This window comes from Eutrema salsugineum, unplaced genomic scaffold, assembly GCF_000478725.1.
Source record: "Eutrema salsugineum unplaced genomic scaffold, Eutsalg1_0 scaffold_2, whole genome shotgun sequence".
Taxonomy (NCBI): Eukaryota; Viridiplantae; Streptophyta; class Magnoliopsida; order Brassicales; family Brassicaceae; genus Eutrema; species Eutrema salsugineum.
In genome coordinates, this window is record NW_006256829.1 from 2,596,693 (window position 1) to 2,618,673 (window position 21,981).

The 21,981-nt window shown below is 37.3% G+C and overlaps 5 protein-coding genes across 8 annotated transcripts; 1 reads left to right on the forward strand and 4 right to left on the reverse strand.

The window, feature by feature from the left end:
* Window positions 1–4: 4 nt before the first annotated feature.
* On the forward strand, window positions 5–3,573 carry LOC18018300 (syntaxin-132). Its single transcript, XM_006399232.2, has 13 exons — window positions 5–234; window positions 635–733; window positions 818–874; window positions 1,079–1,127; window positions 1,560–1,648; window positions 1,737–1,810; window positions 2,186–2,228; window positions 2,314–2,374; window positions 2,465–2,490; window positions 2,572–2,649; window positions 2,769–2,849; window positions 2,984–3,049; window positions 3,226–3,573. The coding sequence occupies exons 1-13, from the start codon at window positions 217–219 to the stop codon at window positions 3,394–3,396; spliced, it is 912 nt and encodes a 303-aa protein (XP_006399295.1). The 5' UTR covers window positions 5–216; the 3' UTR covers window positions 3,397–3,573.
* A 559-nt stretch (window positions 3,574–4,132) lies between these two features.
* LOC18018301 (isoaspartyl peptidase/L-asparaginase 1) lies at window positions 4,133–5,925 on the reverse strand. The gene is made up of 4 exons (XM_006399233.2): window positions 5,646–5,925; window positions 5,055–5,288; window positions 4,876–4,962; window positions 4,133–4,766 (listed from the first exon to the last, which is right to left on the reverse strand). Exons 1-4 carry the CDS (start codon window positions 5,808–5,810, stop codon window positions 4,305–4,307), a joined length of 948 nt encoding a protein of 315 aa, XP_006399296.1. The 5' UTR covers window positions 5,811–5,925; the 3' UTR covers window positions 4,133–4,304.
* A 742-nt stretch (window positions 5,926–6,667) lies between these two features.
* LOC18018302 (uncharacterized ATP-dependent helicase YprA) lies at window positions 6,668–13,389 on the reverse strand. The gene is made up of 24 exons (XM_024156337.1): window positions 13,213–13,389; window positions 12,386–12,979; window positions 12,189–12,294; window positions 11,980–12,077; window positions 11,725–11,880; window positions 11,425–11,493; window positions 11,223–11,345; window positions 10,989–11,138; window positions 10,756–10,887; window positions 10,264–10,438; window positions 10,099–10,166; window positions 9,906–10,007; window positions 9,763–9,821; window positions 9,554–9,661; window positions 9,137–9,212; window positions 8,924–9,060; window positions 8,667–8,826; window positions 8,396–8,575; window positions 8,034–8,306; window positions 7,780–7,947; window positions 7,499–7,605; window positions 7,255–7,378; window positions 6,989–7,141; window positions 6,668–6,872 (listed from the first exon to the last, which is right to left on the reverse strand). The coding sequence occupies exons 1-24, from the start codon at window positions 13,387–13,389 to the stop codon at window positions 6,828–6,830; spliced, it is 3,540 nt and encodes a 1,179-aa protein (XP_024012105.1). The 3' UTR covers window positions 6,668–6,827.
* A 129-nt stretch (window positions 13,390–13,518) lies between these two features.
* LOC18018303 (protein MICROTUBULE BINDING PROTEIN 2C) lies at window positions 13,519–15,797 on the reverse strand. The gene is made up of 5 exons (XM_006399235.2): window positions 15,440–15,797; window positions 15,044–15,127; window positions 14,344–14,664; window positions 13,883–14,101; window positions 13,519–13,789 (listed from the first exon to the last, which is right to left on the reverse strand). The coding sequence occupies exons 1-5, from the start codon at window positions 15,638–15,640 to the stop codon at window positions 13,634–13,636; spliced, it is 981 nt and encodes a 326-aa protein (XP_006399298.1). The 5' UTR covers window positions 15,641–15,797; the 3' UTR covers window positions 13,519–13,633.
* Window positions 15,798–16,212: 415 nt separating this feature from the next.
* On the reverse strand, window positions 16,213–20,375 carry LOC18018304 (transcription factor BIM1). Of its 4 annotated transcripts, none has more exons than XM_024156231.1 (12): window positions 20,179–20,375; window positions 19,602–20,019; window positions 19,365–19,448; window positions 18,422–18,841; window positions 18,229–18,331; window positions 18,010–18,146; window positions 17,817–17,931; window positions 17,625–17,694; window positions 17,433–17,528; window positions 16,932–17,302; window positions 16,716–16,821; window positions 16,213–16,570 (listed from the first exon to the last, which is right to left on the reverse strand). In XM_024156231.1, exons 2-12 carry the CDS (start codon window positions 19,636–19,638, stop codon window positions 16,475–16,477), a joined length of 1,635 nt encoding a protein of 544 aa, XP_024011999.1. In that variant the 5' UTR covers window positions 19,639–20,019; window positions 20,179–20,375; the 3' UTR covers window positions 16,213–16,474. The 4 variants fall into 4 exon arrangements, with proteins under 4 accessions (XP_024011999.1, XP_006399300.1, XP_024012000.1 ...); XM_006399237.2 differs by having other exon boundaries at window positions 16,932–17,305; XM_024156232.1 differs by having other exon boundaries at window positions 16,932–17,305; window positions 19,365–19,411; window positions 20,179–20,345.
* Between the last annotated feature and the right edge of the window lie 1,606 nt (window positions 20,376–21,981).

The window sequence follows — 21,981 nt, forward strand, 5'->3', positions numbered from 1 at the left end:
TCTCCTCTTCTCTCCTCACATTGTCGTCGAGCCCGAGCCAGATCCGTTTATCCTCCACTTCCTCTCGATTCTGTCTCACTCAGTTTCTCGCTTGCCCCTCGAGAATCGAATCTCCGTCTTCTCAAGTCTTCTTCTCGCTTTCTCAGAATCGAAGTCGTGTTCTTCTTCGTCCGTGGTCTAAACCGAAGCCAAACTTAGTGTATATCGCACTATACGATGAACGATCTTCTTAAGGTGAGATTCTTCTTTTGCAACTGTTTCTTCTTTTTCCCCTTTCAGACATTTAGGGTTTTGTTGAGTTTGAATTTGGTTGATCATCGAATGTGGGTGCTTTGAGAATTTTTACTCATGAGGTCTCAATCTTATTTGCTTATGTAATGTATTATAAATGCCGTGCAGTCCATTTTCATTGTCATTGAAATTCAATTCGTATAGTTTGACCATCCTATAATTTCACATTGAGCAGAACCTGAATGCTGTATGGATCTTTTTTTTTCTTTATGTGAATATTTGAATACATTAGATTATTTGATCTAAATTTAGCATATCCTGCTCTTCATCATGTAAACTCGAAGGGTATGCTTGTGATGGTTTATGGTAATCGATTATTGTGTCGAATTTTGTTGAATTGTAGGGTTCGTTTGAGCTTCCTCGAGGCCAATCTTCTAGAGAAGGGGATGTCGAACTAGGGGAACAAGGAGGAGATCAAGGATTAGAAGAGTTCTTCAAAAAGGTAATCTTGAAAGAAAAGTAAAAAAGAGTGTTGTTATTGCCCTACCAATTACTCTAGCTAACTGTTGCCTCTTTGTCCTCTTAGGTTCAAGAGATTGACAAACAATATGAAAAGCTCAATAAGCTTCTAAAGAAACTTCAGGTATAACCTGATTACTATTTTTCTAACCTTACGCTATCAGCTGTCTGCTAATCTCTTTTGATATGTGGTACTATATATAGCATTAATGTGAACACTGCATCAGATTAAGAGCAAGAACTTTTGGTTACAAAGATTGTTCGCTTTCCCTTTAAAGGTTTATGATTCTGTGGCTTCTCATTTGTATTACCGTTGTAAACCCTATAGGCTGCCCATGAGGAGTCGAAGGCTGTGACCAAAGCTCCTGCCATGAAGGGTAAATTTGTTTTTTTTTGTTCATCTTATGGTCATGCATGTTCATGTTCATGCAGAACTATTTCACGCCAGTGAAAGTAATCTCTGATATCTTTTAGGGTTTATTGATAAAAACACTAAGGTTCGATGATTATCAGGGTTTGCTTGCACTAGTAGTGGATAGAATGAACTTTAACAAAAGCTTGTCTTCCGCTGGAACTAAGAACCAAGCACTAGATGAATTAAAGCATTCAGTCTGAGAATTTGAGTTAGACAGTTTTATATTTCGCAAAAAGTCTGGATATTTCTTAGACGACAACGATAGAGCATAACTTAGATGAACTTCAAGCAGCCACGATTCTTGGTTTTCATGCGCATGAAACTTAACCGTTATGATCGGTGTTAATGGATTGCCATAACCTTATTTATAGTTTGCTCCTTATGTTATGGACAGCAATAAAGAAGAAAATGGAAAAGGACGTTGATGAAGTTGGAAGTATTGCCCGTTTCATAAAGGGGAAACTAGAGGAGTTGGACAGAGAGGTAGAATCACTAGCTCTTTGTCTTGTAATCTTACAGTTGTTGATTTGATCTCTTTCTTTTATATGAATATTTATTTCAAATATTGTAGAACTTGGCCAATAGACAAAAACCTGGGTGTGCGAAAGGATCTGGTGTGGATAGATCAAGAACAGCAACGACTCTGTGAGTATTAATACATTTCAATCAGACACCTATATTTCTGGGGTAGGGTTGAGTTGTATCTAGTGACAGATGCTGTTAATATTATCAAAGGTTTTGTTTCGGTTTTATTTCCTTAAATTCATCTTGTTCATTCTAAAGATTTTCCACGGCCATACTACTCTGGAAACTTTAATAATGGACATTCATCTTGAACACGTTAGTATCAGGCTTTGCTTCTCCATCCTCTTGCGTCGAGGTTTATCTGCTAAAGAAGAAAATATTTGACCTGAAATGTTTAGAATTTGGTTTCTATTGCAAACAGGGTGGTGTTTTTTCAGTCATCAGTTTTTAATGTAAACTTTCTTTAGTATGACCTTTATTCTTTTTGTGCAACAGTTCTTTAAAGAAGAAGTTGAAAGACAAGATGGCTGAGTTTCAGGTGCGTTAGGAAGAAATAATGATGACTCTTCAAATAATATGGAAACTGTTATTTTCTCAAATTAAGATTGTGTGACTTGTTCTAGGTTCTACGAGAGAACATCCAACAAGAGTATCGCGAGGTTGTTGAGAGGCGTGTTTTTACTGGTATGTAAGTTGATGCTATGTGATTGCTTTGGATTTTCCTTTCTCAATTATCTTTTGTCTTATTATTTTTGTGTGTTTTAAATGAACTAGTAACTGGACAGCGAGCGGACGAAGATGTAAGTAAAGTAGACTCTTTGTTTTATTGTGGTCTCAGAAGTTTGAATAAAACTCATGCCTTACCGTTTGTTGATTTTCAGACAATTGATGAATTAATTGAAACTGGAGACAGCGAACAGATCTTCCAGAAAGCAATTCAGGAGCAAGGAAGAGGACAGGTTTGAGCTTTTCCATTTATTTGAGAAACACTTGCGCTGGACATTTTGATATTATATAGTGTGTTAAAATGTATTCAAAACATTCCAAGATTTGAACATGCAATTTATTTCTCTCCCAGGTAATGGATACCTTAGCAGAAATTCAAGAACGTCATGATGCTGTCAGAGACTTAGAAAAGAAACTTCTTGACTTGCAACAGGTAATGTATGTTTGATTTCATATTCTCTTAAATAATGAATATCGTTGAACCCAGCTTCAGGCAATCTCTTAAACGATGGATATTCTCTTTTTGTTTGTTTGATGATTGATATTTTATTGGACCCTTTTTTGCAGATTTTCTTGGATATGGCAGTTTTGGTTGATGCACAAGGAGAAATGCTTGACAACATAGAATCTCAGGTATATATATATATTTTTTTTTGGTTGTGTGCTTCAATTGGATTACATATGAAGCTGTTGGCAGATTTAAATTAAAAAGAGTAACAACCTCACAAAAGTTTGGATTGACCTTAAAGTTCATACACTCCTAGGGCATTGAAATAGTAAATGATGATTGACTTGTTTGGCAATTTTAGGTTTCAAGTGCAGTAGATCACGTGCAATCAGGAAACACGGCTCTTCAAAGAGCAAAGAGCTTGCAGAAGAACTCAAGAAAATGGATGTGTATTGCAATCATCATCCTCCTCATTGTTGTTGCAGTGATCGTTGTTGGTGTTCTCAAGCCTTGGCAAAACAAGAATGCTTGAAGAAACGAAGAAGAATGTGTAAAAAAATACATCCGTCCATATGTACGGCTTTGATTGAGTGAGTGTTTTGTTTACGAAATGTGTGAAGTTTGTGTTTTTACCAAGGGACGGGAAAAAACAAAAACAGAAACAAAAGTCTATATTCTTTTAATTGGATCAAACAAACCAATTTCTCTATTGCATACTTGTTTAATTTCAAGTGGACTCGCGAAGGAAGGAATAAATTTCATAAAATAGCACTAAAATAGCATTAATTTTATGGTCGTCGCATTACTAAAAATAGCACTAAAATAGCATAACAATCGCCACAATACTAAAATAACACTAAAGTATCACTTAAATAGCATTAAATTTTATGGTCATCACATTACAAAAATAGCACTAAAATATCACTAAAGTAGCACTAAATTTTATGGTCGTCACATTACAAAAATAGCACACAAATATCACTAAAATAGCATTAAAATATAAGGTCGTCACATCACAAAAATAGCACTAAGTATCACTAAAGTAGCACTAAATTTTACGGTCGTCACATTACAAAAATAGCACTAAAATATCACTAAAATAGCACTGAAATATAAGGTCGTCACATTACAAAAATAGCACTAAATTTTATGGTCGTCATCGTCACATTACTAGAAATAGCACTATTGACCGAGTAAGATACTTTGTTCTCTTGCATCTTAAGTATTGAATTATATCTGACTGAAAATGACGAAAAGAAAGCCAAAGCTTTTTTGATAGGCATAATTAATAAAGGAAGCACCTGTGAAAAACATGTTTCAAACCGATATATACAGTACTAAGATTTACATTCACTTTGTTTATTTTTCTTTAAAATCGAAAATTAAACTAGAAAACACTAATAATTTTCACATTCAGTTCCAAAGGTCCGTCAAGTGATTTCAGTTCTTTGGCCAGATTGCGATCTCAGTGTAACCATCTTCCATGGCACAAGCCCTGAACATACCGGTGGTGTTAAACGGCATTGCGACTTCACCATTGGCCGAGACAGCAACGAGTCCACAGGTTCCTCTGGGTCCGGATTGGTCAACGGCATAAGCTGCAGCCTCGGTCAAAGACAAGCCTTTATACTCCATGAGTGCAGCAACGTCTCTAGCCACGGTTCCACGGATAATCTCTTCTCCTTTACCCGTGGCTGAGACGGCACAAAGGTGGTTAGCGTATGTTCCTGCACCAATCACCGGTGTATCCCCGATTCTGCCAACCATTTTGTTGACATAACCGCCCGTTGATGTAGCTGAAGCCAGATTTCCGGAGCTGTCCACGGCTACACATCCGACCGTTCCTATTTGACTGTCACCACAATTTTCCGCTTCTTTCGTGGTGGGGTTTGTGTAATCCAACTGTATTTTGAAGAATCCAAAGCGTTTTTACAAACACAACACGGAAAAAAGGGAGCTTGAATAGGTCTCTCAAGAAGACAAACACAAACCTCAAATAACATATTTTTACCTGGACTCGATTAAACTCTTTGGCCTGTTTTAGCCTTGCAATGTTTTGAGGAGTTATGAAATGGCTCGATTCGACCGTCTCAATGCCCTAGAAAACCAAAACAATCTAGAGAAAGCTTTAGCAGAAAACATGAGTAGAAATCAAAGAAGGGAAAAAAAGTAGGATCACTTGACACTGACGTGAGCTCTAGCGAAAGCTTCTGCAGCATCGAAGGCAAGATAGATGTGAGGAGTTTTTTCCATGACGAGTCGAGCTAAGGAGATGGGATTGAGGACAGTGGTCAAGCCTGAGACCGCTCCACATCTTTTCGTTTTCCCGTCCATAATGGAAGCTTCCATTTCAACAGTGCCTTGCGTTGTTAACACTGATCCTTTACCCGCATTGAAGTCTGGGTGGTTCTCTAATTCACGAACCTGAACAACAACATAGGTATAATTAACCAAAAGAGTGATAACTCAGAAATCAAAATTTCATAAGAGTGATCAATCATTCATAGAAGCAAAAATCCTAAAAAATTGATAACTCAGAAATCAGAATTTTCAAGCTTGAGTGTAGTGATGACTCGAAACGCATACCCATTGGTTTCTTTGAGACTATTTCCATATAAAAATAGATAATTAAATGGATTATTCTAGAAATTGTGATCGTCTTGATTTTGAAAATTTGGGATTACTTTTAGAAATTTTCCTAAGATGGATTGTTACAAACGAAATGATGAAATGAATCACAAAGAATCCGATCGATCGAGAGAGAAAGAGAGAGAGGCGTACGACGAGTTCGGCGACGTCCAAGGGAGGCTTGCCGGATTTGAGGGCGGAAACGCCGAGATCGAGACAGTAACGAAGAGCGTTCTCGCGAGGGATACGCCGCTCGTCCGGAAGGTCAATCGGAATATCTCCGGCTCCGCCGTGTAGCGCTATCGCCCACCCAACCATCGCTAGTCGCCGGAGAATCTCTTAAAATGGTTTACTCGCCACATCCAAACAGATGATTAGAATCTTTTATCTTCTTTTTCTTTCTCCGTTTTTTCACTGTAGAATCTTTTCAGATGTAAATAAAATGAAAAGATAACTTATTTTTAGGGCTATTTTGAGAAAATTATTGAAACATTTCTAGATAACTTATTTCGTTTCTGAGAAAATTTAGTTTTAGGGCTATTTTGAGAAAATTTCGTTTTTAGGACTATTTTTGAGAAAATATTTAATTTTCAGGGCTATTTTCGAGAAATTTCGTTTTTAGGGCTATTTTTGAGAAATGTTTTTCAGGGCTATTTTTGAGAAATTTTCGTTTTAGGGCTATTTTTAAGAAATTTTAATTTTTTAAGGCTATTTTTGAGAAAAATTAATTTCTAGGGCTATTTTTGAGAAAATATATTTTTTTCAGGGCTATTTTTGAGAAAAAGTTTCGTTTTAGGGCTAGTTTTAAGAAATTTTAATTTTTTAAGGCTATTTTTGAGAAAAATTAATTTCTAGGGCTATTTTTGAGAAAATTAAAACCAAACTTTTTTTTATTGGCATAATTAATAAAGAACACCTAAGAAAAATCTGTTTCAAACAGATATATACGAAGATTTACTTTCACTTCGTTTAGTTTTCTTTTAAATCGAAAATCAAACCAGAACACTAATAATTTTTACATTCAGTTCCAAAGGTCCGTCTAGTGATTTCAGTTCTTTGGCCAGATTGCGATCTCAGTATAACCATATTACATGGCACAAGCCCAGAACATACCGGTGGTGTTAAACGGTATTAAAGAGATAGCAACGTTAATTCAATTAAGTAACGTCTTCTGCTTTTTCTGCAAGTAGCAGTTTCTCTATCAAATCTATTTAACCTTGAAGTAAAAAATCAGCTACATTTCTTTTGTAGTAAGAATGAAAAAAGTTTAGCTACTCAACAAGTCCACTCACGTTTACAGTGTTTGAGAAGGTCTCATCATTGTAAAGCTTTGCTTCAAGTTCCATCTTGAAAATGTGATTTTTCCGCTTCCAAAACGCCCTAAAATCATCATATTTAATATATGATCACTCTTTTATGTATTAAAATAACCAAAAGTTGGTAATCAATAATAAATATTAAAAAAAAGTGAGAAAGTTATGTAGTTTTTTTTTAACCTTAATGATCATGATTGCTGCATCCTTATGTATGAGCTCGTTGTGGCAAGCAAAACTCTGAGCGCAACTTGGGCAACCGGTTTCAGCCGAGCAGCAGCAAGACGTTAAGAGATCAAGGGAACTTTCTAAAAGCTCAGTGAAGAAAGGACGGATCTGCGTGCCAACAAATAATTTAGTATTCAGAAATTACTATGATGTATTATCCAAAATTCAACACACAGAAAACAACTCTCACATTTTTCAAAATGGAGTTTCTTTCCATTTACCTGCGCGGATATGCCGGTTCCTCCAGGATGACGATCGTATAGTAAGATTCTTGCCGGAAAATAGCTTGTTTCATTCGGATTTGCACATTCCGGAGCTAAGTCTGAATAGTTACAACGCACGTATCTAGCCAGAGAAAGCACCATCAAGAAAATAACCAAAAAAAAACAATGTTTAAAGAAGTTTTACAATCTGCAACGTCGAGGAAGAAAGAAAAAAAGATAGAAAATGCATAGTAGTACGTACAGTGGAACAACATGGAGAAGAGCGTGACAGGCGGCGTGTAAACCAGCGTGGAAGTTATCTTTCTCCACTGCTGATTTTACCGACTCTGGGACTTGAATCCACACAGCCTATGACAGCGGAAACAGAAAACGTGTAAGTGTGTGTGTGTATGTGTACAAGTTCCCAATCCGGCTTAACCGATTCAGAAACCAAATCAATTTCATAAACCGTAAAGTCCAAAAACAGGAAACCGGATAGGGAACCCCTTTTTATGTGTGTGAGGCTGCAGGTTGAAGAGAAACCTGTGATTGGTAAGAGTAACTTGGGAGTGAGAGATCAACGACATCAGATGCTACATTTGTTTTTTTCCGGATACGGTAAAATCCAAACCATTTTGTTGTCACCGTACAGGTATGAGCTTGTGCTGTTGTCTTATCAAGTTGATTCTTAGCAGCCTTGAAAGCATAAGCCTGAAACATGAACACGGTAATGAAATAAGAACTATAAACCACAAGAGAAGGGAACCACAGTTAAGGTTAAGCCCAAGAGTACTTACAGTTTTACCACCAGTTACATGGATATTAGTGAAATCCCGAGGCCGCGTGTAGTAATCCACGTTTGCTAATTTACACAAAGCTATCTTTTCTTTTGTATCCAAACTCGTGACCAGATAGGTCCTTCCTTGGTTCATGTAAATAGCTCCTTCATAGACCTGGAAAAAGGCTTTGCTTTCCTCTATTTCTTCGAGGACATCCTTACTTCTTTCTTCCATGACTCTGTATCTTTCTGTCTCTATCGCCCGGATAGAGACTCTCTGCGTAGGCTTTTTCTGAGGAAAAAGTCGTCAAGCAAAGGTTTTTTAAGGCAAGGAAAAACTTGGTTTTCGGGTTGTAAATTTGAGTATAATGCCGGATATACCTCTCGACCAATATAGTTCCATATTCTAGCAGAAGAATCACGGGAAGGATCAAAACTTAAGACTCCTCTCTTCTTGAGCAATTCGACAGTGTTGCTTAGGCCAGAACCAAAGTGTTTTCCATCGTACTGCAAACTCAATGGGTGCTCAAGAGCAGCGCAGGCCAAATGCTGCTCAAGTACCTGCAAGAAGCAAAGTAGCAAAGTACGTCAGTATTGGTCACAGTGCTAGAGTCTAAACAAGAATAGAATTTTACGATCACAGATTAATAACCTGTTGATTTTGAGAATCAGTATGGCAACACTCAATTGGGCTACGGAAGAGCTTGTTGGGGAATTTCATGAAGTATTGGTCAAGAGGACCGTCAAAGGCAACATATACGGCAAGAGAGGGCCTTTCTCGTCTTCCAGACCGACCCGCTTGCTGCCAAAGACTGAAACTCAGAAGAGATCAGAGTCATTGAAAGCTATGCTATAACTTATTATAGAATCTTCAGTTTTAAAAGGGAAAAGTACAAAAGACTGATTTACCTGGCAATACTTCCTGGAAAACCTAAATGCAAAGTTACGTCTATGTGACCGACGTCAATCCCCAACTCAAGTGCGTTTGTTGCAGCAATACCACAAAGCTTTCCACCGAATAAGTCACTCTCTATTTTCCTCCGATCCTGTAAATTATTAATCTGGTTTAAAAAATATCCATCTACAACCATTAAAGTTCAGACACATAAAAAGGATATTTACCTCGGCAATGTAACCTCCACGATATGAAGATATGGCTTCAACAAGGTGAGGAGCAGTCTTAGCGAGAATTTCACGCCTACAGCATATTTGGCAAATCTTTAACTACATCAACATTTTTCTAGTCAAAGAACTAAATTGTAGATTGAAAATTCGTCCGATTGAAAAATCAGGGCTCTTTTTGGAAAAAAAATTAGTTTTAGTGCTATTTTTGAGAAAATTTAGTTTTAGTGCTATTTTGAGAAAAAATAGTTTTAGTGCTATTTTTGAGAAATATTAGTTTTTAAGGGCTATTTTTGAGAAAATTTAGTTTTTTAGAGGCTATTTTTGAAAACTTGTGAAAATTTTCTCAACATTTTTATAGTCAAAGAATCAAAGCCTAGAGTGAAAATTTAATCAGCGAGTTAAAAGAGGACGTACGTAAAACACAAAACAAGTTCGCAAAATTTGCGAGACCGACAGAAAGCAATGCAACGTAAGCCATGCTGAACCATCTCTGCAAAAAGGTGTGAGACTTCAGAAGCTGGGCTGAGAAGAAATGAAATATATATCTAATGTTAGCTATGACCATAAAATTTTGATTTCTAGCAAAACACAAAAAAAAAAAAAAAGCAAATGGCCAGAAATACCTTGATGTATCCGCAGCATCTCCATTACCACTCATCACTTTCGAACTATCTTCAGATTTCTGTAATACAACAGATAAAAAACAAACAAGAAGTAATTAAAGTCTCAGAATTAGTTCAAATAAATCTAGAATACTGAACCATACACTTCTTGGGTAGATTGTGGGATTCCACAGGACGAAAAGCTTTTGAGAGGAAGGACTTCCATCATTTTCTATCAGCTCGAGCTCAGATAGGTTTGCAAGCTCCTGCATCATCACCAAGCCATGTGTTGATCCCGTAGCATGGATTTAAATAAGCGGATATATATCCAGATAATCATGAGTACTCTAGGCCTACCATGCAATGTTCTCGAGGATTTGCAGAAGTTGCAGTACAAAATATGAATGATGGATTGGCGCCATATACTGGAAATTAAGATGTGCTTGGTCAACTAAAAGTCTATATATACAAAATATGTAACGGAGACTACTGTTTTGACCATGGGATCATCCGTATTGTTACCGTGAGAGCACAGGCGGCGTAGTCTTCTCAGTATAAGGGCCGTGTGGCAGCCAAATGCTCCCTTGTAAGTATGGGCTTCATCGATTACAATGTACTTAAGGTTTGATAAAATCCGGCTGAATTGTCCATGGGGAGGCAAGATTGACATATGTAACATATCAGGATTTGTGATCAGCTACAGTCATATAGTTCAATAACTCTAGTTAGTGAAATATGTACTTTAGGGCTATTTTTAGAAAATTTAATTTTAGGGCTATTTTTGAGAAAAATTAGGTGTTAGGGCTATTTGTGATAAAATTTAATTTTTAAGGCTATTTTTGAGAAAATTTAGTTTTAGGGCTATTTTTTAGAAAATTGAAGCCAACCTTTTTTTGATAGGCATATTTAAAAAAACCACCAGTCTACCGTTATTCCTCAGCCTTGTTATATCCTTATTAGATTTAAGTTAAAAATCACTAATTCTGTTGGAAAAGAAAGAAAGTACGAAATTACCAGTCTCCCGTTATTCCTCAGCCTTGTTCTCTCCTTTTGAGGAGTATCACCATCATACACCCCTATATGTATGCTAGCTTCATATCCTTTTATTAAATCAGACAACGCTCTAAATTGATCCTGCGCTAAGGCCTGTACAAGCAAAAAGTAAATCTCTTTCTATTCTAGGAATATCCAAAATTATTGAAATTCAAAACAGAAAAAGTTTTAGAAAAGAGACAAGCTGAGTAAACCTTGGTTGGAAATAAGTACAAGGCACACGCATCCGTATCTTTGGTCAATTCCTCAAAGACTGGCACGTTATAGCAAAGAGATTTTCCACTGGAAGTCATAGTTGCAACCACAACATTCTTCCCAGACAAGGCTGCTGAAATCGATGAAGCCTGATTATAAAAAAAAAAGGGTTTAAGGTATCAAGCCAAAGATTGAAATTCATCGACACAGACATACATTACAAGACAAGGTACCTGATGGCTGTATAATGTATTGATTCCAATTCGTTTCAAGGCAGACTTCGTGAATTCTGAGAGCTCGTCTGGTATTTCGACGTAGACAGCTTTTCTAGCATTGATATCTTCAACGTGAACTATCTGCAACAGAACAGAAAAGAATTAAAGTTCTTTAACGAAAGGAGAGCAAAGTAAAAGAGTGAGACGGAGACTAAAGTACCTGTCCTTTAGATCCAAAACCATTCCTGAGATGTTCAACCATCTCCGCTGGTAGCAACGAATTTTTGTCCTGTTAATTAAATAAAAACATTTAAAAACTATACGAATGCTAAAACACTGAATGTTGTTGCATATGATGCAGTAAGAAGATGTCCAAAAGGGACAAAACCAAAATCATACATAAAAAGGTATTCATTCAGGAACTATAAATCTAGAACAGGTGTATTTCGAAAAGTCTATTTCAATTGAAACTAGAGCATAACGGAATAATTACAGCGTCAACATTGGAACATACGCTTACATGACACAAAGTCCGGGATGAATGAGAGCCAGAGTGAGGAAAACTGTCTTTTCCAGCCTGTCTAGCTTCGTTTCCACCAACACCTTTACCTTCCCTGGCGAATATAAGCATGTCCTCCAAGGAAACAGAAATTCCCTTCTTACATCGACTTTTTACCTACACAGAAATATACTTCAGACAAACATAATACTACAGCCAAAGTAATGGAATACCGCCTAAGCTGTGACTTTGATAGGTTTGGAGTAATAAACATACCAGTAGCGATTTGATGGACCCCCACAATTCAGCCTTAAAAGAAGTCTCCCGCTTTTTCATAAAGCTAAAGACCTTTGCAAGTGGAGTTTTTTTCAGACCTATTTAACCATTATTTGAAACAAAAGCTAACAGTTATTAGTCGTAACAGATAACTCACAAGTCACAACCGCTCGGATAAAGAAAGTAAGTATATTCATCTGAAACTGTACCTGGTTTTCCGTATTTTTCACCTCCATCTTTCTCCAGAAAATCAGCTATAACTATAGCATTGTCATAGTTCAAAGACTCAAAGTCATCAGCGATAACCTTTACTACCTACAAAATCCACTGTGGTTACACTACATACCAAAAAAAAAAATATATATCACTGAATAAGTAGGAGTATCTAGATATATCGAAAAATCACCTTGGGGCATATAATTGAGAGATTCTTTACGTCCTCTATACTGACACGAACTCCAGACATTGCTAACCGGGCAAGCGATTCCTCCAAGCGGGTAAAGTATAATCTTTCACCAAGTGATTCAATAAGAGATGAAAAAAGATTCAGAAAAACGAATGTCTCCATTGACAATTTCAACCAATCTGGACAAGAACAGGAATAGCTACTTGTTTCCCTTGACATCAAACACTTTGCAAAACCTGGGGATGTCAAGCAATTCCTAGACTTTAAAACCTCAGCAAGCTTTTCTTTGTTCTGTCCCTTAAATCCATCACAATCAGACTCCAAAACACCCTTTAAGAATTCAACTGGACACGTTCCTTGATCCCGTTTCCGTTTCACCCCAACAGATTGATTCTCAGGTCGATTCAAGGTTGAAGATTCTCGAATCATTGCAGAATACAAGGAATTTGAGTAGCTTGAACTCAAGGAAGGCTCTGATAAATCAGGTTTTGAGGTCTGTGGACGTTCCTTCTTAACAAAAGGAACCAAAACCAAGAATTCGCCGCCATTAATGGCAGTGGTAGCCACTCTACTGTTCAAACTCAATTTGGTACCCTAACCAAAACAAAAATCGTTAGATGGTAAGGATAAGAGAGCACAATTCGTCCCGTGAAGTGCTAATTTTAAAAAACGAAACTCGAAATCGGTGAATGAGAAACAAGAAATTCGAAATTTCAAAAGATGAATGTGAAATCGTTTTAAAACAAAGACACGGCCTGAGACATGTAGAAATACAAAAAGCCCAACAGAAAAGCTATAACGAGTCGAGCGTAGAGCATAAGCATTACCTTGAAATAAAGATGGAAATTGGGAGAGGAAGAAGCGGGAGGGAAAGAGGATTGTAAGGCAATCTTGAGTTCGTGAATCGTCGCGTCCGAGGAAATCGGAACGATAGTCGATTCCCCGGAGAGTGTACGGACGGATATCGCAACAGTGTCTCCGCCGCAGCGACTCATGTCCGTCATCGTCGTCGAATTTAGTTTTGTTGTCGAAGAAAAGGGTTTTATAAGTCGATTTTAAACTTTCGATATGAGATGACACGACGTCGTACTGATTCGCTTTGGCGCGGAATTTGACACGGATGATTTCTTCGGCACGTGCGAATTATATACGAAATACGAAATACGAATACGATTTGAGTTTATAACAAAAGTTGGTTAAACATGAATATTAAGGATGTCACTTGACCCTTAGGCATGATCAATATGATTAGTATTTAAAGGCTAGTGATTGCAAGTAGGCTCGAGCTTTAGCAGCAATGGCCAGAGATTCCTCATCTTCTCGTTCCTTTGCGGTAGTCACAGCTGCAACATATGCTAATCTTGCTTCTTCCATTTTCCGTAGTTCACTTTCATCTACATCGTCCTGTTTATAACGTATTTGCAAAAGGCATTAGATATGACCCCTAAATTAAAATGAAGAAAGAGAGGAGATGATTGTCGTGGTTTCTTGACTTACGAGATATGGAAGATGATCAAATTCATATGGGGTTGCGTCATAATCCCTGTCGAGTTTCTTGGACTCTGTTTTCGCCAAAGTTTCAAATACCCGTGCGAATGAAGAGATTTCTCCTTCAACAGCATTTAGCTGTTCTTGAAGCTTGATTGCCCTCGTTCCTGTTGTCTTTGCTTCCCATTGAGTCTTCTCAAGAGCGGCTTGCTTATCTGCAAGTTTGATCTAGTGAAGATAGCGAAAAGAAGCTATTAACATCTGAAGATGGTATATTAAAAAAAAGGGAATCTTTAAATATGTATGCCTCCACGAATTGGTGTCAAAGCATTAGCATCTCCTAAAACCGACCTATTTGCAGAAGTGTATTATCTATTTTCTTCTAAACCAGATTTACAATAAACCATCGGCCTTTGAAACACACAGACACAGGGGGATCAACTGAAGACGCATAAGAGGAAAAGGTTTACCTTTGTGTCTGATAATTGTAACTGCATAGACTTGATCAACATCTCCTTTTCAGCAACCAAGCGTTTTGTTTCTTCAAGCTTTTCCTGTATCTCGTTTACATGAATCTTTGATATTTCCATGGACTTTAAAACCTCGTCTTTCTCTGATAATTTTGTCTGCAAGTCATTCACTTGCTCTCTAAGTTTGGTTAGTTCTTCCTTTTCTGCGCCAGCCAAACCCTTGGCGTTTTCACCATCTTCCCTAGTATCGTTCACAACATCGTTATTTCCTTCTGCATCTCTCTTCTTTCTTCCTGGTACTGTTTGAGAAGCATTTCTTCCCTTTACACCGAGAAAATGCAAAAACAAGTTAACAATTGATACAGCAGAACCCAAAACAAACAAGTCCACTTGAGATAGATCTGATAAATGAGGGAAATTAAAACCCAACCCACCCATTGAAGTTCTTTAACCAAGTCTGAAGACAAAAAGGAACCTATTATTACAACAACATTTACTACATATAATAATTAAAGACAACTATAACCTTTACAAAATGTTATCAAGCCATGAGGCCAAGCTGATATCAGCTCATACCCAAAAAGGAAAAGAGAAGAAACACTAGCCCCATTCCATCTAAAGTAATTACCAGTGAAATTCCAAGTTGCAACCTAACTAGAAAATACCACAATGAGATGATAGATCGAAACAAACAACTCACCCTTCTGGACAATGATTCTCGGGAAGGCATCTTAGTGTAGATCATGGAACCACGCCGCTTAAACGAACTCTTTTCTTTGTGTTCCTAATTGCGTTCAATGAGAAGAAAAATATTAAATTCCAACCTGCAATCTTATCTTTCAGAAATTTCAATTCTATTAAGTCCAAACTACCATCGATTTCTCTAACATTTAGTTATATCTAAAATTTCCCAAATCTATCGAAAGTTCATAAATTCCTGCAAGTTTCTCCACCCAGTCGATTGAAAACACCAACAAAATTTCGAAATTCCGTGCAATCTATCACCGCATCTCAAATCCCCTCGAGCTCCAAACATAGTCTGCTCTGATAACTCGACAAAAAGGCCTGGAGAGTTGGGGTAAGTAGAGAAAATTACCATGAATTGCTCGATGAGGGGAACCATCTCAACGAGATCTTTCAAAAGACGCCGATCGAGATTCTCGTTGCCGGAGTTCGTAGCGGCGACAGATTGGTGAGGAGATAATCGGAGATCGTCATCACCGGCGAGCCACGAGCTATCATCCCCGAATCCAGAATCGCTTTGCAAATCCACGAAATGCTGTTGCTGCTCATACATCTCTCCTTTTTCTGAATAGATCTGCTTCAGTTATTAGTCTTCGAGACCAGAGTCTGATAAGCGAGAGAGAGAAACACACACAGAAGACTTAGATTTTTTTCCTTTCAAATCGTTCTTCTTCGAGTGCGAGCTTTTGGATCTCAATTTTTTTTCCAACGTTCATCTGAAACCACCAACATAAAATGACCAATATACCCTCACTTTTCTCACTGTTGTCTTCACTGACCCAAGATTTTTGAATTATTTCCTTTACAGTATATATCCTTCTTTCTGTTCCCTTTTAAGTTTTTGTTGACGAATGTTCCCTTAAGTTTACAAAATGCTGTTTCTTTAAGCTTGGAGGATGAGAAATTAGAACCATGTATAAGTCGCCGAATGGATTTTCCTGATCATGGAATCACCATTGGGTAAAATTCTTATCGAAAATGAAATACAGGCACCCATAGTTTACAAATTTATATAATACAAGGTCCTAACGTGAATTTCTTCCGTCGTTGGCAATGTGCGGTCGTTTTAATAAACGTGTTATCTCAGTCGTTCATTCAATAATCGATACAAAAGATAACGCTTAGATAAATATCACTTTTGAAACCAATATCCAAAAAAAAAAAAGAGGTAAGATACAAAAATTGCTAAAAAATGTGAGATGATGACTTTATAATAGAGTGAAGAGTGACTTCACTAATCAGAGGAAGCGTCCAGAAAACATGGATAAGCCTTCCCCTTAATGATATTCCTCAAAAGCAAAAACAAAATCCCACAGAAGATTTGTGATTACAGTCTAAAATGCGGTTAGCAGAACCGTGTGTCTCACTAGTCTTGGGTCTCAAAATATTAACTTCTATTGTTCGTCTTGAGCCGTTTTGGTTTCCGAGTTTGCCTTACGTCGTCGTTTCCGGATCGAGAAATCGGTTCACGAACTTCATGATCCTATCAGTAGTAACCAAAACTAAAAACTATCAGGGACAACACTCACTATATATTTTACCCAAAAAAAAAAAACACACACTATATATATAAATTTAATTCGATGTGTTTAAATTTATATCAAATCGTAAAGAAAAGAAAAAAGAACCTTGAAGGAAGAGGATTGTTTAGCAAGCTCGATTTCAACGGAGATGCTTGCTTTCGTCAAGTCCACTCCTGAATTCTCCAGTGCTTCTCTTAGTGTTTTCACTAACCTGCTCCGCAAAGCAAAACAAAAAGTTTTTTACTTTTTTAATTTGAACTGTTACAAGATCAAAAAAAAAACTGTTACAAGATCAAAAGAGCGGAAATGTTTTGGTTTTACCCTTGTGAGTAAACACTTGATATACTGATGTTACCCTCATGAACTTCCTCATCTTCTTCTTCTCCTTCTTCTTTCAATGGCTGAGTCAGACTCCGAGAACTCGGGCTAGGCTCTACGGTTTCAGATGATGCGACTCTTGTGTGGAACTGAGTTACGGGGTTACCCGCAATTACAGGAGAGAATAAACTGTTGCTTTGAACTGACATAGGAAATGGAGTGGTCGTTGGCATTGCTCGGTTCAATGTTTCTGATTGATCAATAGTTCCGCCTTGTGCTGTTGCAAGGGCTGAAACCGGAATGTTGCTCTTCTCTTCTTCCAACTTAGGAGCAAAAGCAACGGTTCCTTCAGGTACTAGCTGTTGATTGTTTCTCTGCTGTAATGTAAATTGATCACACACGGATTAACATTACAAGATTTGTCTTTTTTTTTTATCAGTTTCAAACCAGGAAGAAAAAGAACCAAGTATGGATGGAAAATGTGAGTCGTGAGATTATATATACCCAGTTCAATAGCTTCGCAGGTTCGTGATTCCATCCCTGGTAAGGGGTCTCATACTTATTTGCTTTCTCCTGTAAGAATTGAATATACTCGATAACCTGAAATGTGGTTCAAGAAGAATATTTTGGATGTTAGGAAAAGATGGGACTGAATCTACCGCTACAGGAAATTTGGCAAAAAAATAATAGTTAGACCTCTAGTAAGAAGGAGGCCTTGTCCCGCTTTTGGTCGCTGTTAGGTATCAGTTGTCTCAACATTTGAAATCTGCAGAGAGATCCATTAACAATGTTTGATCAGCCTCTCCTCCCGGATATACTTTATAACCAATATAGGCTTTTGCTACATTTCATATCTATAAATACGTACATTACATATTCACGACTTACCTATCATTGATCTTGCTCCTCCTTCGTTGCTCTGTAGCAGAATGTTTGGACCTAGGCGTGTTCAGCTTTTGATCGTTACCAGAGCCTCTCACGTCTGCTTTTACTCTCAAATCCACTGTAAGGAACCAATCAATCAGATCTGAAGCTGTAACGGTTTAGTAAACGCAAAGCTGACATCTCCGAAAACACAAACCTCTCTGGCTCTGGCTAGTGGATGAGCTTTCTTTCTTCATGATGAAATCTTCTTCATCATCTAGATCATCGTCCTGTGAACTTCCTTTCGCTGATCTTATCATGTCCATGAAGCTCTGGCTCTTTAGTCCAGACCCTCTGCAACCAAAGTAAGACCTTATATCAGCCTTTTGAAGTCCATAAACCGATTATCAGGGAAAAGAAGAGAGAAGAGACTGACTGAGAGGAAGAGCGAGAACTGAAACCGCTCAAATGGTTATTTGTCAAAGATTGGGACTGTCGTTCCACTACTGGCCACTGTCCCATAGTTGTTGCAACATCAGCTATACATTCAAAAAACGTATTTCCATCATTTCATGCGGTTTCTATGCAAGCTAGTCTAATTAAGATCAAGATTCAACTTTTCTTGTTACCTCTGATGTTTGCTCTCTCCCCAACATTATTCTCCTTCCTTGTCTGTCCCTTCTTCCCAGAACGAGATTCATCCCACAGAGTAAACCCGCTTGCTGCAGCAGCGTACGAGCTACAATTAGAGTTTGAATTCTCGTCCACAACGTTTCTCTCGTTACCACCACTCCCTTGCGCACCAGCAGTGAACATCATCGGTGGTGACAACTCCGGCTTAGGAATTCTCTGATGATGATGATGATGATGAAAGTAAGGAATGGGGCTGATTGTGTAAGTCCCTATACCACCGGGAAGCACATGCTGCAGTGGTGCAGGCGGCGGTGGTTTCTCGGACGCTGTAGTTGTAGTGTTGATCCTACTTGCCTCTTCTTTAGCACCAACACATTCTAACGGTTGAAGAAAATCATGGGTTTTCAAGTAGCTACCTGCTCCACATTTCATCAAAATTTCTGTAAACCATAAGTATATATCATACTCATTAGTCTCATTTACTGTACGTATACACACACTCGTTCTCTAATTATATAAAGTTGTACGAGTTTAGTAAATTACAAAACGTTTTGATTAATAATTTCGTATCTTGTCAGGTTCTAAAGCAAACAACAATAAAGTATATTAAAATCCCATCTTCTTATACATATTGAGCTATCGAGAAATGATATGTATGTGGATTGTGAACCGTCATCATGAGCGTTGAAAGATATTTATAAAATTATTCGAAGGCAGCAAGCTTTTCGACATGTGTATCCCCATGAACGGTCCCGTATTTTCCTGGGCTTTAAACAGAGTTGGGACCATTAGGGCCCAATCAGATGGCAACATTTTGATCCATGATTCCTCTTAAAGGTCAGATCAGATGCACGCGCGGAAAAAACGTGACGCCTTTAAGAGAATCTTTTAATGAAAAAATAATAATAATAATGTGAAAGGGGGTAAAAGGGTAAATACCTTGAGAAGAAGGTGTTGGCTTTGGATCTGGCTGGACGGTTGAATGACTGCAGAGCGATAAAAAATCATGTGTTGGTTTTCTCCCTGTGGAAATTCTTCTAAAAATCAAAATTAAAAACGAAAATAAAAAAAGTAAAAAATAAAAATAAAAAATCGTCCTTTTTAATTCAAGTCTTGAAGAAAATTAACAAAATCTTTTGGTATAGGAAAATTGGTAATATCTGATAATAGTGTTACCTTCGGTTTTGAAGGGACGAGGTTGAGGAAGTTCCATCAACAGAAGCTTCGACAGTTCTTGATTTTGAATTATCCTCTGCGCGCGGGAATTATCACGATTCTGCGTCTTTCTCGGATACTTCTTCGCAAAATTTTGGCTTGATTCCTCTGGAATTCGACGGAATTCTGTAGCTACCAACTCAGATCTGTATGCTAATTCACGAGATTCGCCTTCTCCGATCCTTGTAGAAGAGGAATTGAGCTCGAAAGTCGCTGAATTATGCTTTCTCAGTCGCTTTTTCACGAGAAAACTCCTAGAATTTCGATAAAATCCTGGTCGATTTAGCCAAAACCAGCCTCCGCTGCAAGTTTTCCTCGCCAATTCTCCAGAATTCGACGTGAAACTCGTGTAATCAGCAAATTCTGGGATTCGATAGATCTGTCATCAAATTTGCAGAGAAATTCAAAAGTTAAACCATATCATAATTCAGCAGAATTCTAGCTCAAACCAACCGAATTACGCATAATTCAAGTCAACACGTGAGCATGGAGATCCAAAAACTAGAATCCAAGTTAAATCTAAATTAACGAAATTTACCTTTACGAGAATGAATCAACGACAATTGTGTGAAGCTTGGATCTCTTGGTCAGAGCAACCACACAGAAAGTTCGAATTTCGAGATAAAACTCTTCGATCTGATCGGGTAAAAAAAGATCAGCCAGAGAGCTCTCTCACTCCCTCTATCTCTCTCTCTTCTCTCTCTCTTTCTCTCTCGGTTTTGAGAGGAAATGAGAAGGCGGAAATCTTTTATACAGTCATTATAACGCTCCCCGTTTTAACAGCGATACACTCCGTTTAAACGACGTTAACTCTTAACGGAGTCACGTGGTGGATGTCTAGTTTGCTGCTTTGTAGTCTAACGTAACAGAGGTTTATCCGTTTAGCGGCGCTAAAAAAAAAAAAAAGTAACAAAAAAAAATACACCACACGCAGTCACGCACATATATTATAATTTATTCGTTTTGTTTTTGGTTTAATCGATGTACGCTTTTGTTTTTATCGTGTTCGACGATCCCCATTAAATTGTTTAGTGTTTTATCCTACTCCATATTTATAACTCACTGCGTAATCGATTAAATGTAAGTTTCCTACTTAGCAGTGTATACAGATACTATAACTTTTGCTTAAATGTTTTACCAATAAACTTTTGCTTAAATGTAAAATTCCTATTTCATTTATTTGTTTTGACTTTTGAGGTATTTTTTTCCTTTCAAATTATAGGTTTACTAGATTTTTTTTTTAACTTAGTTTTGACTTTTGGAGTATATTTTATTTAATTTAATATTTATGTCTGCGTACGTATATCATTACATATTTACACAAATACACCGGCCACTCTAATTACATTATGATTAATTAGGAAATAAATCACATATCGTCCTGAATTAACAACTCTATAAAATTCCTTTCTCTAAAAAGCGACTATTTATAATCATCAAAGCTATCAATTTTGCAGAATAAAGTTGAGAACAAAATTCCATCGTCGATATATATGGGAATGTAAGGAAAATTTCTTTGCTAATTTAATTTCTCCTTATATAATTATATGCTACCATTTATTTTCATCCACTCTACCAACTGATGGCCATTTTTCAATATTCGTTGTCGGCAAATGAAATTCACATGCAGCTACTGATTTAGCTATTTATAGGCATACATATGCAAACATATGTTTCATAAATCATAATATGCCACAATCATGGCGATGCCGGACACTAAAACTTCACGGATTCGTAGTTTCATATTCCAATCAAACAGCTCGTGACATTTTCTTTACATTTTCAATTCGATATATGCTTTTGGCGTGTCAATGCACTCATATTTGACTATATATTGTGGAAAGTACCCCGACTATTATCGTGGAAGCAAAATGCAACCAAATAAAAATCAGTAAAGTAAGAAGTCCATGTGTTTGATATTGAAGTCTTCGTATATTCTCATATTTCATTAATTTGATAAACCAAAACTTAAACGAAAAGGGAAACAATATCATGAAGAGAAACAAAATCACTGAGTATTTTTGTGATACACGATCTGCCTAAACTAAGCTTGCTATATATTGTGATAAGTGAGTGATTCGCTGAATCTAACTTTGATTCGTCATTTCACAAACTCATATATATGCATGTGTCCATTTCATACACATGCAATTCAAATGATTACGCATTTGCTTCTTCTTCTATATATCCTCCTTTTGGAGAAGTTTGATGCTAAACTTTGGAACTGGTAGAATGCTAGTTGAGTCAGCTGAAAATGGTTATCAAATTAAGAATTAGTTAGTAAACGGTGTAATATGATGGTATGCAGGGGAACAAGAATAATCGTTTACGTGTATGCGTC

What these genes read in the sequence shown, in the direction of transcription:
- LOC18018300 (XM_006399232.2), top strand. An exon ending in CAAAGCTCCTGCCATGAAGG is followed by an intron (nt 1,128 to 1,559) that starts GTAAATTTGTTT and finishes TGTTATGGACAG; the next exon opens with CAATAAAGAAGAAAATGGAA. An exon ending in ACAAGATGGCTGAGTTTCAG is followed by an intron (nt 2,229 to 2,313) that starts GTGCGTTAGGAA and finishes GACTTGTTCTAG; the next exon opens with GTTCTACGAGAGAACATCCA.
- LOC18018301 (XM_006399233.2), bottom strand. Translation starts at nt 5,810, where the DNA reads ATGGTTGGGTGGGCGATAGCGCTACACGGCGGAGCCGGAGATATTCCG. An exon ending in TGGACGTCGCCGAACTCGTC is followed by an intron (nt 5,289 to 5,645) that starts GTACGCCTCTCT and finishes GTTGTTGTTCAG; the next exon opens with GTTCGTGAATTAGAGAACCA. An exon ending in AAGAGTTTAATCGAGTCCAG is followed by an intron (nt 4,767 to 4,875) that starts GTAAAAATATGT and finishes TTCAAAATACAG; the next exon opens with TTGGATTACACAAACCCCAC.
- LOC18018302 (XM_024156337.1), bottom strand. Translation starts at nt 13,389, where the DNA reads ATGACGGACATGAGTCGCTGCGGCGGAGACACTGTTGCGATATCCGTC. An exon ending in GGAACTATATTGGTCGAGAG is followed by an intron (nt 8,307 to 8,395) that starts GTATATCCGGCA and finishes CTTTTTCCTCAG; the next exon opens with AAAAAGCCTACGCAGAGAGT. An exon ending in GTTACTCTTACCAATCACAG is followed by an intron (nt 7,606 to 7,779) that starts GTTTCTCTTCAA and finishes CCGCTGTCATAG; the next exon opens with GCTGTGTGGATTCAAGTCCC.
- LOC18018303 (XM_006399235.2), bottom strand. Translation starts at nt 15,640, where the DNA reads ATGTATGAGCAGCAACAGCATTTCGTGGATTTGCAAAGCGATTCTGGA. An exon ending in TACAATTATCAGACACAAAG is followed by an intron (nt 14,102 to 14,343) that starts GTAAACCTTTTC and finishes TATCTTCACTAG; the next exon opens with ATCAAACTTGCAGATAAGCA. An exon ending in TTGATCATCTTCCATATCTC is followed by an intron (nt 13,790 to 13,882) that starts GTAAGTCAAGAA and finishes CGTTATAAACAG; the next exon opens with GACGATGTAGATGAAAGTGA.
- LOC18018304 (XM_006399237.2), bottom strand. Translation starts at nt 19,638, where the DNA reads ATGGAACTTCCTCAACCTCGTCCCTTCAAAACCGAAG. An exon ending in GCCAACACCTTCTTCTCAAG is followed by an intron (nt 18,842 to 19,364) that starts GTATTTACCCTT and finishes AATGTGGAGCAG; the next exon opens with GTAGCTACTTGAAAACCCAT. An exon ending in CACTAGCCAGAGCCAGAGAG is followed by an intron (nt 17,932 to 18,009) that starts GTTTGTGTTTTC and finishes GGTTCCTTACAG; the next exon opens with TGGATTTGAGAGTAAAAGCA.